At 43.9% G+C, this 15031-nt stretch overlaps 1 protein-coding gene across 1 annotated transcript in view; it reads right to left on the reverse strand.

Annotated features, from left to right (window-relative positions):
* The window catches only part of DRP2 (dystrophin related protein 2), a 59742-nt gene extending 46538 nt beyond the window's left edge, over positions 1-13204 (reverse strand). Inside the window, exon 1 of the mRNA XM_054996373.1 lies at positions 13097-13204. Coding sequence (XP_054852348.1) covers positions 13097-13204 — 108 coding nt within the window. The remainder of the gene's footprint in view (positions 1-13096) is intronic.
* Between the last annotated feature and the right edge of the window lie 1827 nt (positions 13205-15031).

Raw genomic sequence — 15031 nt, forward strand, 5'->3', positions numbered from 1 at the left:
GAAGCAAGGATATGGCTGTCATTACACAAAAGGTCAGGCTCAGGCCTAAAGTCAGAGGACTGATCAAATGTAAATAAAAAAACGTAAGAATGCCTTGCTGGATCATAGCCAGCATTCCATTTCCAGCAGTGGCCAGCCACATACTCAGAAACAACAGCGCCACTCCTTGCATTAGGTGCACAATAGAGGAGGCGGGACACCCACTGCTCCATCACGAGAACTGAACAGCTGCCCAGAAATCACCCAACCAAGCCTCTCAGGCCCAAAATATACAGGGAAAAGGAGACACGATTTCATTCTCGGATCTCCCTGCTTTGGGGGGGCGAGAGCTGATTTTCAACAGAACATCAGTGCTAGGGGTGCGTAACCCCTTTGCACAGTTCCCTAATCCAAATCCCCTCCAACCGGCCCCTGCAGGGCCAGGGGATAAATGGCAGGTGACTGTATTTTTTCTGTTGTGGGTTTAATAACAACACCAGCAAAGTGATTGATGTCAGAGAAACAACATAGGGGGGAAAGGGCTAAATGTTCTCAAATGTTTTAAGAATTCTTAAAATTGGAGCCCTCCACCCAACTGCTTTTAGGAACTGTGTGGAAAGGAGAGAGGGAAGTGCCTCCAGCATGACCGCTGGTGTGGCTTAGGAGTTAGAGGGCTGGACGGGGGCCTGGGATGACTGGGTTCAAATCCCCACTCTGCCATGGGAGCTCACTAGGTGCCCCCCCCCAGGCCTGTCACAAAGCTACCTCTCAGATCATAAGGTTGCCAGCATGAGTTTGCAGCCGGGGAGAGATTGAAGAGTAGGGTTGTTGATGACGTAGTCACATCACTGACTGTACAATGAAATGACTTCCAGTCATATCAACCAGCGGCACTGTAGCATTCAACCAAAATTATGTTCATCAAATGCTAGAGTGTTGCTGGCAATGGGATAACATCATTTCTGGTCATGCTGGAAGTGATATCACCCCACCCACTATGCCAATCACCCCCAGAAAGTGCTTCTGTTCCATCCCACCCCCAATCTGAGATTTATTTATTTATTATTTATTTATGTCATTTATAGTCAGCCTTTCTCACTGAGAATCAAGGCGGATTACATAGTGTGAGATTAGTACAATCAGTATCAAGGGCATTTCCATAAACAATGTCATAGGATTTTACAAAGACATAGAATTAGCAAGGATCCAATACAGAGCTGAAGAATTGCTGAACCAGAATATAATCAGTTCTAGGACTGACATTAGATAACATGAAGCACAGGTAGTATATAGGAGTACATATTCAAAGCAATAGATAATATGCAAGGCAACATAGAGCCAAGCTATAAGTGATGCCTGACACCGGTTGGACACTTGTCAGCTTCCCTCAAGTTCTGATGGGAAATGTAGGCATCCTGGTCTTTCAGCTTGGATCTCCATTTAATTGAAGTTTACAGAACCCCCCCCACACACACACCCAGCGGAGGGTAAGGGGGGCGCCCAGCAAGAGCCCAATGCCTGCACTCCCCTCCCGACCACATGTTCTCCCTCCCATAAACTGCCGCTCTGTAAACTCATTAGCGAAGAATTCGCTAACTCATTAGCGAAGAATCTGAGATCCCCTCCCTACAATACTTCCCTCCTTTTCACAATCACAAATAAAAATTAGACTACTTTTTCTATGGTTTAAATTCTATTTGGAAGACTGAAGAACATTTATTTATTTATTTATTTATTTATTTATTTATTTACTATGTCGTTTATAGTCCACCTTTCTCACTGAGACTCAAGGCGGTTTACATAGCATGAGATTAATACAATCAGTGGCAAGGACAAGGGCAGGCATTTCCATACAGAGTCAAGAACATTTCCATAAACAATGTCATAAGGTAAATGAATACAAGTTTACAAAGACATAGTATTAGCAAGGATCCAATACGGGGTTGAAGAATTGCTGAAACAGAACATAATCAATTCTAGGACTGACATTAAACAACATGAAGCACAGGTAGTACATAGAAATACATATTTAAAGCAACAGATAATATGTAAGGCAACATAATGGTGAAGTCTATGGTTCCTATCCTAACCCATTAGCGAAACATCTGGGAACCCTTTCCTACAATACCACCCTCCTAGCTGAGAAAAAAGCCTTTTTGAATAATTTGGTTTTGCATCGTTTGTGGAAAGCCAGGAGAGTGGGGGGGGGTCTCCTGACCTCCTCTGGCAGGCCATTCCACAGGGTAGGGGCCACCACAGAGAAAGCCTGTGTGCGGGCTGCTGTTGATTTTGGCCATGTGCAGGCTGGCACTGGCAAGTAACCCTGTTCAGATGAGCAAAGCTGCCACGGAGGGACATAGGGAGGGAGGCGGTCCTGTAGGAATGCTGGGCCAAGGCTGTGAAGAGCTTTGTATATAATAACCAATACCTTGAATTGAGCACAGTAATTAATAGGTAGCCAATGGAGTGACTGTAGGATGGGAGTGATGTTCATGCTCCTGCTGACAGTTGAACTGCAGCATTTTGCACCAATTGGAGCCTCCTAGTTAACTTAGATGGGAGACCTATATATAGTGCATTACAATAGTCAAGTTTTGATGTTACCATAGCATGGATCCAGATGGCCAGGTCGGCCGTGTCGAGGTAAGAAGCCATCTTCCAGGCTAGAGTAAGATTGTAGTAACCATTTTTTGCGGCTGCCATAACTTGTTTTTCTAGAAGAAGTGCTGGATCCAGTATAACCCCAAGGCTCTTAACTGGGCCTGCAAGGTTCAGACTAACTCCATCAAAAGTGGGGAGTACAATGTCTTTCAAGATCTCTGCCTTCCCAACAAGCATCACTTCAGTCTTGTCTGGGTTCAATTTCAATTTGTTATTTTTCAGCCATTTCACCATGGCTGTCAGGCAGCAATCTAAGATTTCTACTGCATCCTGTGGGGACCAGGATAGCGAGATATAGAGTTGGCCGTCATCTGCATGTTGATGACATCCCACTCCACAGTTGGCGAATGAGTTCTCCTAAAGATTTTATGTAGAGGTTGAATAACATGGGAGATAAATTTATTTATTTATTTCATGCTTTCCTCCCACAATGGGGAGCCAAAGCAGCTCACATCATTCTCCCCTCCTCCAATTTGTTTTCATAATAATAATCCTGTGAGGCAGAGTGACTGGTCCAAGGTCATCCAGCGCACTTCCATGGGAATTTGAACCTGGGTCTCAGCCTGTGCTTGGACATCACAATTGAAGATCTGCTGCAGTAGATACCCCAAGAGCCAAAGAGGATGTGATCGGATAAGGGGGACCTACCTATATTTATTCATGTGACTGCCCATTCACATGAAAAGCCGGGCACATGGAAATATGCTTCTCAAATGCTTCGCTAATCAGTTAGGGACCATAGACTTCACCACTATGTTTCCTTGCACATTATCTGTTGCTCGAATATGTACTCTTATACTACCTGTACTTCCTGTTTATCTAATGCCAGTCCTAGAATTGATTATGTTCTGTTTCAGCAATTCTTCAACTCTCTATGGGATCCTTGCTAATGCTACATCTTTGTAAAATCCTATGACATTGTGGAAATGTCCTCAACACTGTATGGAAAAGTCCTTGATACTGATTGTACTAATCTCACACTATGTAATCCGCTGTGAGTCTCAGGGCCAAGCTACACATGACGAATGAAAGTTCTTTATCAAGGAATTCATAATGGGAATAACTGTATTCCTAACATAAATTATTATTATCTGGCAGTCAAATGATTAGATGGTTTATTCCTGAAAACAACTTAAAAACTATGGTAACTTTACTTAAGAAAAACGCTCTGACCTTTAAAAAACCTAAATTGAGATGTGATTTCAATGGGCTTAGACTGGAGTAACTCTTCTTAGGACTGCACTATTTGATAGTATTAATCCTTGTTCATTAGTCTGGAAAAAGTTGCATTCTTTATTAAGTCCAAGTTTCTCTCCATTAAGGTCAATATTTTATAATGAGGAAATGTCAGAGCCAAGAGTAATGGGCAACGTACATCAGTGGAAAGAAATGAACTTAATTACATTTGAGAGCTTATTCAATACAGACAGTTTGTTATCTTATGAATAGATTACTAATGACAAAGTGGTGAGGGGGCAAAATTGTTTGAATTTCTTCAAATCAGGCACAGTGTAATGATACTCTAGAAAAATATAAGGATTTATTGTCGAAGGCTTTCACGGCCGGAGACCGATGGTTGTTGTGGATTTTCCGGGCTGTATAGCCATGGTCTTGGCATTGTAGTTCCTGACGTTTTGCCAGCAGCTGTGGCTGGCATCTTCAGAGGTGTAGCACCAAAGAGATCTCTTTCTTTTGGTGCTACAACTGCTGGCAAAACGTCAGGAACTACAATGCCAAGACCACGGCTATACAGCCCAGAAAATCCACAACAACCAATATAAGGATCGTTGTAATAAAATACAATTTGAAAAAAAATTGCACATTGACTTTTACCAGGGAATATCTCTAGTATGTATGAGTTAATCTTGAGTCAAGTTTCTATTTCTAAATAATATCAGCAACAACAATAACAATGCTAAATTGTGTAGAAAAACCTTGACCTGGTTGGCCTAGGCTAGCCCATTCTCATCAGCTCTCAGAAGCTAAACAGGGTCAGCCTTGCTTAAAACTTGAATAGGAGATCACTAAGGAATTATAGGGTTATTATGGAAAGGCAGGCAACAGCATACCATCTTTATTTCTTTTTTGCCTTGAAAACGCTAAGGGATTGCCATAAATCAGCTGTAACTTGATAGCACTTAACATACAAAGTGAGAGAAAGTATTGGGAGAGGAAATATTGCTAGGGATATGATCACAGGTATGTGAATCAGTACACAAATTAATTGCAACAGAAAGCAAAGAAAATTTCTTCAAGATTGTATTGGGATAGTATTTAACCCTATATAAATTATCCTGCATTTTATAAGATTCCCATTGACATTTGTTAGTGGTGTCAAGATACAGAAATTCTGGCCTCCAGTATTATTATTCTTATTATTTATTTATTAAATTTATAGTCCGCCCTCCCCGCGCACGGGCTCAGGGCAGATTACAACATACAGATAAAAACACATTAATAAAACAGTACATCGAATAATAGTAAAAGCCAGATTTAGCAGCATAAAAACAAACTCTGCACCATGTTCCTAATATCCCAGGATGGGATTCACTCCACCTTTCCCTGCCAACCATAAGGGGAAGAGAGGGGTGAAGACGCGAGTTGGGGCAGATGACTCATATAGCCCCCCACTAATAGGAGACTGGCAGGGAGGCCCATACATGAAATCCTTGGGTATGAGATTCCACAAGATCCAAAAACAATTTATTATGTTATCTTAAAGATGAGGTATTAGAAATTGATCCAGAATTGGTGTTAAACCTGTTAATTACTGTATGAATGTGTATCGCATCTAGAGGAAACAGATAGATATACCTACAGTTTCTGAGTGGCTATATAGAGTATGGAAGGCATCTTACTTGACAAAACCAATATACTAAAAATGGTCTTTATATAGTAGTATTTTATTTGTAGACAATTTTTCAAATAATGGACTTGCTTTATACGGTTTTGGAATGACAAGCTCAAGAATGATAACCAGCCTTATTTTTTTAAATTATTATATTTTTTGTTATATGTAATTTTCTGTTATTTATAAAACTTGACATTTTTGAATAAAGCATCTATAAAAATATTATTATTATCTAGCTGTTTGTTAATACTGATCATATGCTCCCAGCTGATAACCACAGATGGTGTGACTGATTGATTATAATAGATTCTACATCAGTGACAAAGAAGTCCTCAACATTGTTTTTTCAAGATAGATTAATCACATTCATTTGATCTTTATGACAACACTTCAAATACTTGGATTGTCAAAATGTAATATTGCAAATCCTTTATCCCGCAAATAATGCTGTAAAAGCTTTATGTACATTATTATACCTTGTACTTGGTTTCTCTTTTTTAAAACGTCTGATAACAGCTCAGATTACTCTACCAGCTTTGTTTTGATTAAATAATATACTTAAGAAAGAAGAGTATAATTCTGTTTAGAAATGCACAGTCATGTAATGAATTCATATAATATCACATTAAAAAACTCTGGGGCAGTTTCCACCAGCAAAATAGATAACCAATAAATTCGCCATAAAATCCAAATCTACACTGCGAACAATATAATGATGGTAGGCGGGGTGGGGAGTAGAGATGGGGACGAACCGAAATATGAACCAAAATTCAGCACAAGCCGGGTCAGTTCGTGGTTCGCAAACTGGCGGTTCATCAGACCCCATTTCTGACAAACTGCCACGAACTTTAAACAGCTTCATTTGGTTCATTTTTTGGTTCGTCACTACAGACAGCCTGGGGCCGATCAATCAGCTTCCTAGGCAACAGGGGATGGACTTCCTGCAGATCTTCTGTTAACCCGGAAATGACCTTCTGCTGGCCCAGAAGTGACCTTCTGCTGGCTTAGAAGTGATGATTTTATGACCTGGATGTGACGTTTCACGAACTAAATGAACCGGTTCACAAACCAGGATGGGTTCGTGAAAGTTCGTGGTTCATGGAATTTATTTATTTATTTATTTTCGTGAAGGGCGAAGGGCAAAGGGCGGCGAACTGCAAACCGCATGGTTCGTTTTCCCCCCGGTTCATGCCCATCTCTAGCGGGGAGAGCAGCAAATCAGTCAAAACCCTTAACAACTACAAGAAACAGATAAAACTCATAAGCAAATTGAGTTGCAGCAGCAAATGCATAAATTCAGCAAGCTGAACAAAATGAAATGTTTACAGCTAACCATCCTCCAAAAGCCCAGATAACTGGAAAGACTTTGGATTTGACAGTGGGTTGAAGATTATGGGGAGGGCATTCCATTAGCAAGTTGCCACAATGGAAAAGGTCTTGTCTTTAGTAGGCTACCCACCTCCCCTCTGAATTTGGGGTGCATAAATACGGCTACCAACCTCCGAGGGGGCCTAGAGTTCTCCTAGAATTACAACTGAACTCCATACTACAGAGATCAGTTCCCTTGGAGGAAATGGCTGCTTCAGAGGGTGGACTCAATGGTATTAAACCCCACCGAGCTCCTCCCCTCCCCAAACTATCCCTCCAGGGATGGCCCCCAAATCTCCAGGAATTACCCAAGCTGGTGTTGGCAACATTACACAAAGAGCAGCACTAAAGATGCAGACTATAATTGTTGGGCAGGCTTGAATGGGAGCAGATGGTCCTTTAAGTACACTTGTCCCTCCCAGACTGTTTAGGGCTTTAACAGTAAAAAGCAGCCCTTTGTAATTATTCGGGAAACAAACTGGCAGCCAGTGAAATGTCTGAGCACTGACAAGATATGCTGCAACATTATGAACAAATTAAAGGTCTATCTACAAATGCCTCACATGGAACAAGATGCACTAACCTAACCTGCAGGTACCCAATACACAGCTGACTAGGGGCCAAGCTACAAGTGACGAATGACACTTGAATGGCAAGTGTATTTCTCCCTGTTCACTTGCGCTCCACTCGATCCACTTGCCGTTCAAGTGTCATTCGACACTTGTAGCTTGGCCCTAGTATACTTTGACTGGCAACTGCTCACCAAGGGTTCAGGCAGACAAAAATCTTGTTCAACAGCTGCTACCTGAGATGTTTTGTAACTGGACAGACTCACAAACACACAGGAGTACAAACAAAAGAAGGCAGAAGGAGGTACACGAAGATGCTACCAAAAAATGATGCCAGAATTACATTTCATGCATCTAATGAAGTGGGCTCTGGCTTGCAAAAGCAAACACCACAATCATTTTGATAACCTTTAAGATTCCACATGTAGGATTGGCAGATGTCCAGTTTTGTCACAGACAGTCCAGAGAGCTCAAGGGTTAAAACAGAAAGGAAGTGAGAAAATAAAGAAGCAAAACAAGAAATCTAACCTTAGGGTTTGGCTGCGGAGGGTGAGCTGATGGAAGGCAAACTGTAGCTGGTATTAGCATTTCTCTCGTTCCCCAACTGGGAGGAAGAGAAGATGAAGCTCCCTCTTCTCAAGGAACATCGTAGCCAATCCCCCTCTCTGAAACAGGGTGGCCAGCTCCGAGTAGGGAAATTCCCGGAGATTTGGGGGGTAAAGCTTGGAGAAGGCAGGGTTTGGGGAGGGAAAGGACCTCAACATGATATAATTCCATAGAGTCTACCTTCTAAAGTAGCAATTTTTCTCAGGGGAACTGATCTCTGTGGCCTGGAGATCAGTTATAATTCCAGGAGATCTCCAGCCACCACCTGGAGGCTGGCAATGCTACTCTGAAAGGGGCAGGCACAGTTTTATTGTCCATGTGTTGAGGAGGCCTGGTTTTCTGACTTCCCTATGCTGCCAAGTGGACAGTTAACTTTTGCTCATTCATGTTGTGTGTCTGTTTTTCCTTTCCCCTTCTCACTTGGAGTGTTGTGTCGCCTTCCCTGCCTCACCCTCTCTCTCCAATCTAGTGGCCTCTTCTAGCTACCATCTGGGAAAAGGCAAGAGTTTCTCCCTTTCTCTCTCTCTCAGGGCCAAGCTACAAGTGACGAATGACACTTGAACGGCAAGTGGATTGAGTGGAGCGCAAGTGAACAGGGAGAAATACACTTGCCATTCAAGTGTCATTCGTCACTTGTAGCTTCACCCTCAGTGGGAGGCAGCTGCAAAAAAGAACTGGGGTGAGGGGGACATTATAAGAAAGTACTAGAAGCAGGCATGATAAGGAACTTAAATTCCCATTGTGTCCTATAATGGTCAGCACAACCATAGCAACATTCCTGGCTGACCAGATGATGGGTGTGGGGGCGAGTTTTCACATCTTCAAAATCTGTGCAGCAGTTCCCAAAATAACTTTAGAGGGCATTTTTGCCCCAAGAACTATTCTTGTTTTCCCCATTCCACCCCTTGTCTTCCTCCCTCCTTGGCAATCCACAGCAGCAGCTTCCCCCCCTGAAGAAATAACTCCAGAGGCAACGAGGATTGGGGGGGGGGTCACTTTGACATGTGTCTTAATGGTGTTAAATATTTGCTTATACCTCAGTTTGTTCCCTAATAGGGATCCAAAGTGGCTTATAACATTCTCCCCTTATCCTCAATCCCACGAGGTAGGTCAAGATCAGTGAGTTGGGTGGGAAGTCTCTGATCGCTCCTGTTGGAGCTTACAACAAAACAGCAATGTGCCAGTGTGGTATAGTGGTTAGAGTACATGACTAGATCTGGGAGACTCGGGTTCAAATCCCTGCTCACTGGGTGATTTGGGGCCAGCCACTCCTGGCATAGTTTACACCTTTGCCTCATTTCTGACGTGCGGGATACACAGCACAGAGAAGCACTGCAGTTGAAGCAGTGTAGCAGCAGTGATAGACTAAGGGCCAAGCTACAAGTGATGAATGACACTTGAATGGCAAGTGTATTTGTCCCTGTTCACTTGCCCTCCACTCAATCCACTTGCCGTTCAAGTGTCATTCGTCACTTGTAGCTTGGCCCTAAGAAAGAACCTGTATTTTTGAAGCCTCTGCCAGGCAGGTTTGAAATGCCAGCTTTCTCTATGCAATTCACTTTTAAAAGCTCTCTCTGGAAACGAAGAGCCCCTGGCAGCACCAAGCGCTGTGACTAAGAGACACCCCGCAGTTAGCAGTGCCAATTCTGGAAGAAGGGGAACAGGAAATGTTTAGCAAGCTTGGATGCTTAATGCAACTAGGGTCATAGCCAGCATGGGGCTGGTGGGTGCTGCGCTCCACCTGGAATGCCAATCTGCCACTCCTAAAAACTTATTTTTAAAAAGTGTAACATAGCATCTTGAATTTAAGAAACAAGGGTTTCGTTTTAGAATAAAATTATTTTCTTGTCTTAAAAAAAACCCCAGCAGCAGCTGGTGCCTCTCTCAAAGCAATCCTGGGCCGTTTCCACACGGTCTAGATATAGCGAGAAACTCCCGCATACTTTCGCTCCAAAACTCGTCAAAACCCGACCATGCCCGACATCACCTGTCTTGTTCCGCCTCCATTTATTCCGCGTCAGTCCGGATTTTCAGCAGTCCGTGTGTTCCTCTGATGACGATTCCTAACGTTTGGGAACACTCCGTCATTGTGGAAGCCCGCCCCTGTTGTCGCCGCAGCTAGGCAGCCCAACCTTTTTTTGTTTTTAAAAGAAAAGGCACGTTTTGCGCAGTTTCGTAATATCAATGGATGAAGGGCACGATATTATGAGGGGTGAGGGGCTCTCTTTGCCTGTGCATGGCTGCGAGGAGCAGCAGGTACTTGGCGGTGTGCAGGGCTGGAGCGAGCTGCGGGTTATTGCTGGGCAGGAAGACAAGCCGGCGACGGCTCCTCTGGGAGGAAAGGAGGCAGCGGCAACACAGGCGCCTTTGGCCACGGGGGCAAGAGAGGCGGGAGAAGGAGCCAAGGTGGACGTTGGGGAGAGCGCTTGGAGCTCCCCGAGGGAAGGAAGGAACATTCCACCATCGTGGAAGCCCGCCCCCCTTTTCTTTTTTGTCTCCGCCGCCAGGCAGCCCAACCAATTTTTTTTTTTAAGAAACATTTTGCGCAGTTTCGTAATTTCAATGGATGAAGGGCACGATATTATGAGTTGGACCCATGTTTCAGGAACCCTGGTGGGCATCGCAAAAAAAAAAATTGGTGCATGAAAAAAGTGATCTTTTTTTTTAAGGTGCAAAGGAAAAAGTGATTTTTTTAAAAATGGAGAGGCAGAACCCAACGTGCTGTGGGGGGCTGTTTTGATCAGCAGCAGCCTGCAACACCCCTCGCCCCGCCAACTACTTGCTTTGCCCTTGGCGCCCCTGCAGCTCCTCGCAGACCTCCACCCTGCTTGGCTAGGAGCGCTGGGGCAAGAGGCTCTCTTCCCCTGTGCGTGGCTGCGAGAAGTGGCCGGTGCTTGGGGGCGTGCAGGGCTGGAGTGAGCCACCGGTTGCTGCTGACAAGAGAGGCGGGAGAAGGAGCCGAGGTGGGACGTTGGGGAGAGCGCCTGAAGCTCCCCGAGGCAGCACAAGAAAACTGTAAAGAAAACATGGAATGGGTTTTAAGAGCCTTGCTGCTCTGGTGCTTGGAATGGCAGCCCCTAATGTGGAGTTTGCCCATAAACCAGTGCAACCAATAGCCCCCCCCCCCAGAGATTTTCACGGGCAAACTAGCAGTCCTATCACAAGCCGTCCTTGGAGGAGCGTCAGATTTATCTATTGAAATCCCGAACTAACGCAAAACTCAGCTCCCAAACAAAAAAAAAAGGCGGAGACAGGGGGCGGCCAAGCCGCCCACTGCCCTGCAGTTTCTAATGCCCGTGTGGGCTGTTGGGAGCGGAACAATGCGGCACGATGCGGAAGAAGCCGCAATGAGGAGGGTGATCATGGGGTTGTGGGAAGGTGATTAATTGCGCCTGATTCGCGGGATTTTTGACCGTCTGGAAACGGCCCTGGTCAAAATTCCACCCAGTTCTGCCCACTCAGTTCTGGATGGATTACTCATGATCATGGTGGAGAGATCCACCAGTAGTTAGGAGCCAAGATGGTTTGATGGAGCCTCCATGTTCAGAGGCAGAATAAAACCAAGGGAGGCTCTGGTCTTTGTGGACATTTTGGGGGGCAGGTGGTTGGTAAGGTGTGAAATGGAATGCCGGACTATATGGACTTGTGGTCTGATCCAGCAGAGCTTGTCTTTGTGATCCTTTAATGCTGAGAAAAATGATGCTGTGAACTATGGCAGGATGTTTAAATGGGTAACTTAAGGAGGTTATTACGGATTTAAGGGAAATGTTCATTATGAGTAGGAGAAAGCTTCTTTTTCATGGATATTAGATTATGCATAATTTAGAAGTTGTAACTACCAAAAAAAATCCAGTGTAGTAGCCATGCTGTTCTGCTGCAACCGAAATGAAAAAGTGTCTTGCAACACCTTAAAGGCTAACAAATTTATTACGGCGGAAGCTTTTGTGAGATCACTTTGTTAGATGCACAAAGGATTATGAAAAATTATGGTAATTATGAAGCCCCGCCCCTTGATTTCTCGTTAATTTCTTTGAAACCCCGCCTGGAAATGCAGAAAGTTCACCTAGCAAGGAAAGCCAATGATGACCCTGAACACAACATTGCAAATATGTTCACAAGTTTTTCATTCATTGCTTATAAGTATTAATTATTTGTGTGATGAACGTTGTATAGTGGTTAGATTGCCAGACTAGGACTGGGCAGGCACTCAAATCCCCCCTGTACCATGGAGCACACTTGGAAAAGTCACCCACACTGCATTCCTAAACAGAGTCTAGGGGCTTTGTAACTGTGCTTAGGAGAGTACTCTGTGTGACCTTGGGTTAGTCATGCTCTCTCAGCCTAGCCTACCACATAGGGTTGTTGTGAGGATAAAATCAGAGGAGGTACAGATGATGTAATCGGTTCTAATTTCCTTGAAGGAGGGGGTTAAATAAATAACAATTGTGGAATATCCCAAGTAGTGTTTTCCTCTATATGAACTCCATGGAAAAAACAGGCCCTGCTCAAATTTCCATCACTTGTGGATGCGAGATTGGCAACCAGAAGGCCATTTCAGCTTGTGTCCCAATATTATGGAATTCCCTTCCCCATGGAGATTCGTCTAGCTCCAATGCACACCTGCTTATAATAATGGCAAACTCATTTATGCTTGGCTAGCACTTAAAATGGCTTTTAATGGGTTTTGATCATTTTTAATAACATCTGTGCCCTGTGGAATTAATAGGTTGATTTCAGCGGCTGTTTGTTCTGATCTATTTATTTACAGTTTTGTGGTTATTAGTGTATCTCAATGGCTTTTTAAATTATTGACTTTAGTGATGCTGTATTTCTCTTTGCAATTAAAAAAAGAGCAGCAGGAATAATAACATGTTAAATACATTGACAGAAAAAAAACCCTGATTTTCTAGCTTACGAAAGCTTCGCTTGGGAGTGATTCTTATTCACCCTAGGTGACCAGTGAGTTTCTATGGTAGAAGCCTACTTTAACTATTATTGTCCAAACGCCAAGTTCAATCTAACAAAACAAAGCACAATAATGCGGGAACATCAGGGCTCTTACCTGAGACTGTGTGTGGGAGGTGCTGTTGCGACGTGGTTGGCCTGCAGTATGCCACTCATGACATCTCGGGAGGGTGAAAGAGCATCCCTGCATGACCATTGGCTGCATTAGAACAGATGTTCATGAGGACAGATGCTCTTTTGAACACTGGAAACTGGAAAAAAGAAATGGCAGATCAGTTCTCGGGATCAAATTTGCCTGATCTTTCTCGACCTTGATCACTGGATGTTTCCAAGCTATCCTGGAGTGCTGAAGGCTCCTTTGGGGTAAGAACAGGAGACAATCTGGGAAAATGTATCCTTGTGTTCATTCAATTAGAGCACCCTCTACCAGTAGTGTTCAGTCCATCGACTGGGATCTCAGATGGGTCATCATGAAACCCCATTTGTGTGAGCCCCTATAAAGCTAGTGGGTTTTTTGTGCTTCTTTTTGCTGCTAGTGTGTACATGCGGAGAGCAAGGGCTGAGAGAGGCAGCAGAACACAGACTATGGGGCACTCAATGGCGGAGAGGATTCCATGTTTGCACAAGCAGGTTTAGAGACTCTGGGTCTACTCTCAGCAGGTCCAATCAGAAGTGGTCCACTTTATTCAATGGGGCTTACTCCCAGGAAGATATGTAGCCTCAGGCTACTTAAGTAGGCCAGCTCACCACAGAGTCCAGATTCAAACCATCCTTCCTTCACAGAAGTTTAAGGAGATGTTTAAAGATCTTCAAGAACCCTTTTTATTGCACCTGTTATTTTATTAACTGTAAATTATATTCTAATGGGCTTGGATCATACCAGCTTTTTTTTCTTGGTGCAGGAGGGGCATTTATCTCCAGTTTACTACAACTTACTACAGCTCTGTGCTTCCTGGCTTGGTCTTTTCTAGGGTTAGGCAATTTTCTCCTGTTATGCTAATTGTTGCAAGGGACTGCCCCCTTGTGGGGGTCATCAACAAATGGAAAGAGTAATTGATGAGTAATTGACTAGCTCTACTGAAATCCTGCAATTATGCTGTTTCTCCTTCATAGATGCAGAGGAGTTAGCCGTGTTAGTCTGTGGTAGCAAAATCAAAAAGAGTCCAGTAGCACCTTTAAGACTAACCAATTTTATTGTAGCATAAGCTTTCGAGAATCAAGTTCTCTTCATCAGATGCCTGATACAGACACTCGAAATTGCTTGTGCTGATAGCATCCTGCCCAGGAAACACCATGTTTTAAAAAACAGGTTTAATATGAAGCAGGGGTTTGTGGAGGGAATAGGCTCTTAATGGTCTGTGCACAAATAGAGTACAACCATCATGTGGAAACATGGGGGGAAACACCAGTTGGGTGGCTAAATGATGGGAAATCTTTAGTGTGAAAGCAGCTGGGGAGACAAAGGGCCAAGCTACAAGTGACGAATGACACTTACCTGGCAAGTGAACAGACTCATGTGTATTCCTCCCTGTTCACTTGCACTCCGATCGAGTGGAGTGCAAGTGGAGGGCAAGTGAACAGGGAGGAATACACATGAGTCTGTTCACTTGCCAGGCAAGTGTCATTTGTCACTTGTAGCTTGGTCCTAAGAGGCATTCCTACAAGGTAGAAGATCCTCTATCACATCATCAGATGCCAAGACAGAGAGACCCACCACGCCACTTCCAGTGCTTCATTTTCAACCAGCCCACACATCTATCTCGCTCCTTCTGCTTTTTCTGTTTCGGGGAACCCAACACCAGTTCTCACAGAGAGTGTGCAGACTGGGTCTGGCTTCCTCAGACTTCTCTTTCTATATATACCCTCTAACTGCACCTCTCACTAAGCTGGAGGTATATGTTTCACCAGGACTTTTTTCTGGGGAAAAGGTGGTGGAACTCAGTGGTGGAACACAAGACCGCACAATGATGTCACTTTGGGTCAGCTGGAACAAGGGGGGAGTTTTTAAAAGTTTAAATCGCCCTCAGCAAAA

Source organism: Eublepharis macularius, chromosome 13 (genome assembly GCF_028583425.1).
Source record: "Eublepharis macularius isolate TG4126 chromosome 13, MPM_Emac_v1.0, whole genome shotgun sequence".
Lineage (NCBI taxonomy): Eukaryota > Metazoa > Chordata > Lepidosauria > Squamata > Eublepharidae > Eublepharis > Eublepharis macularius.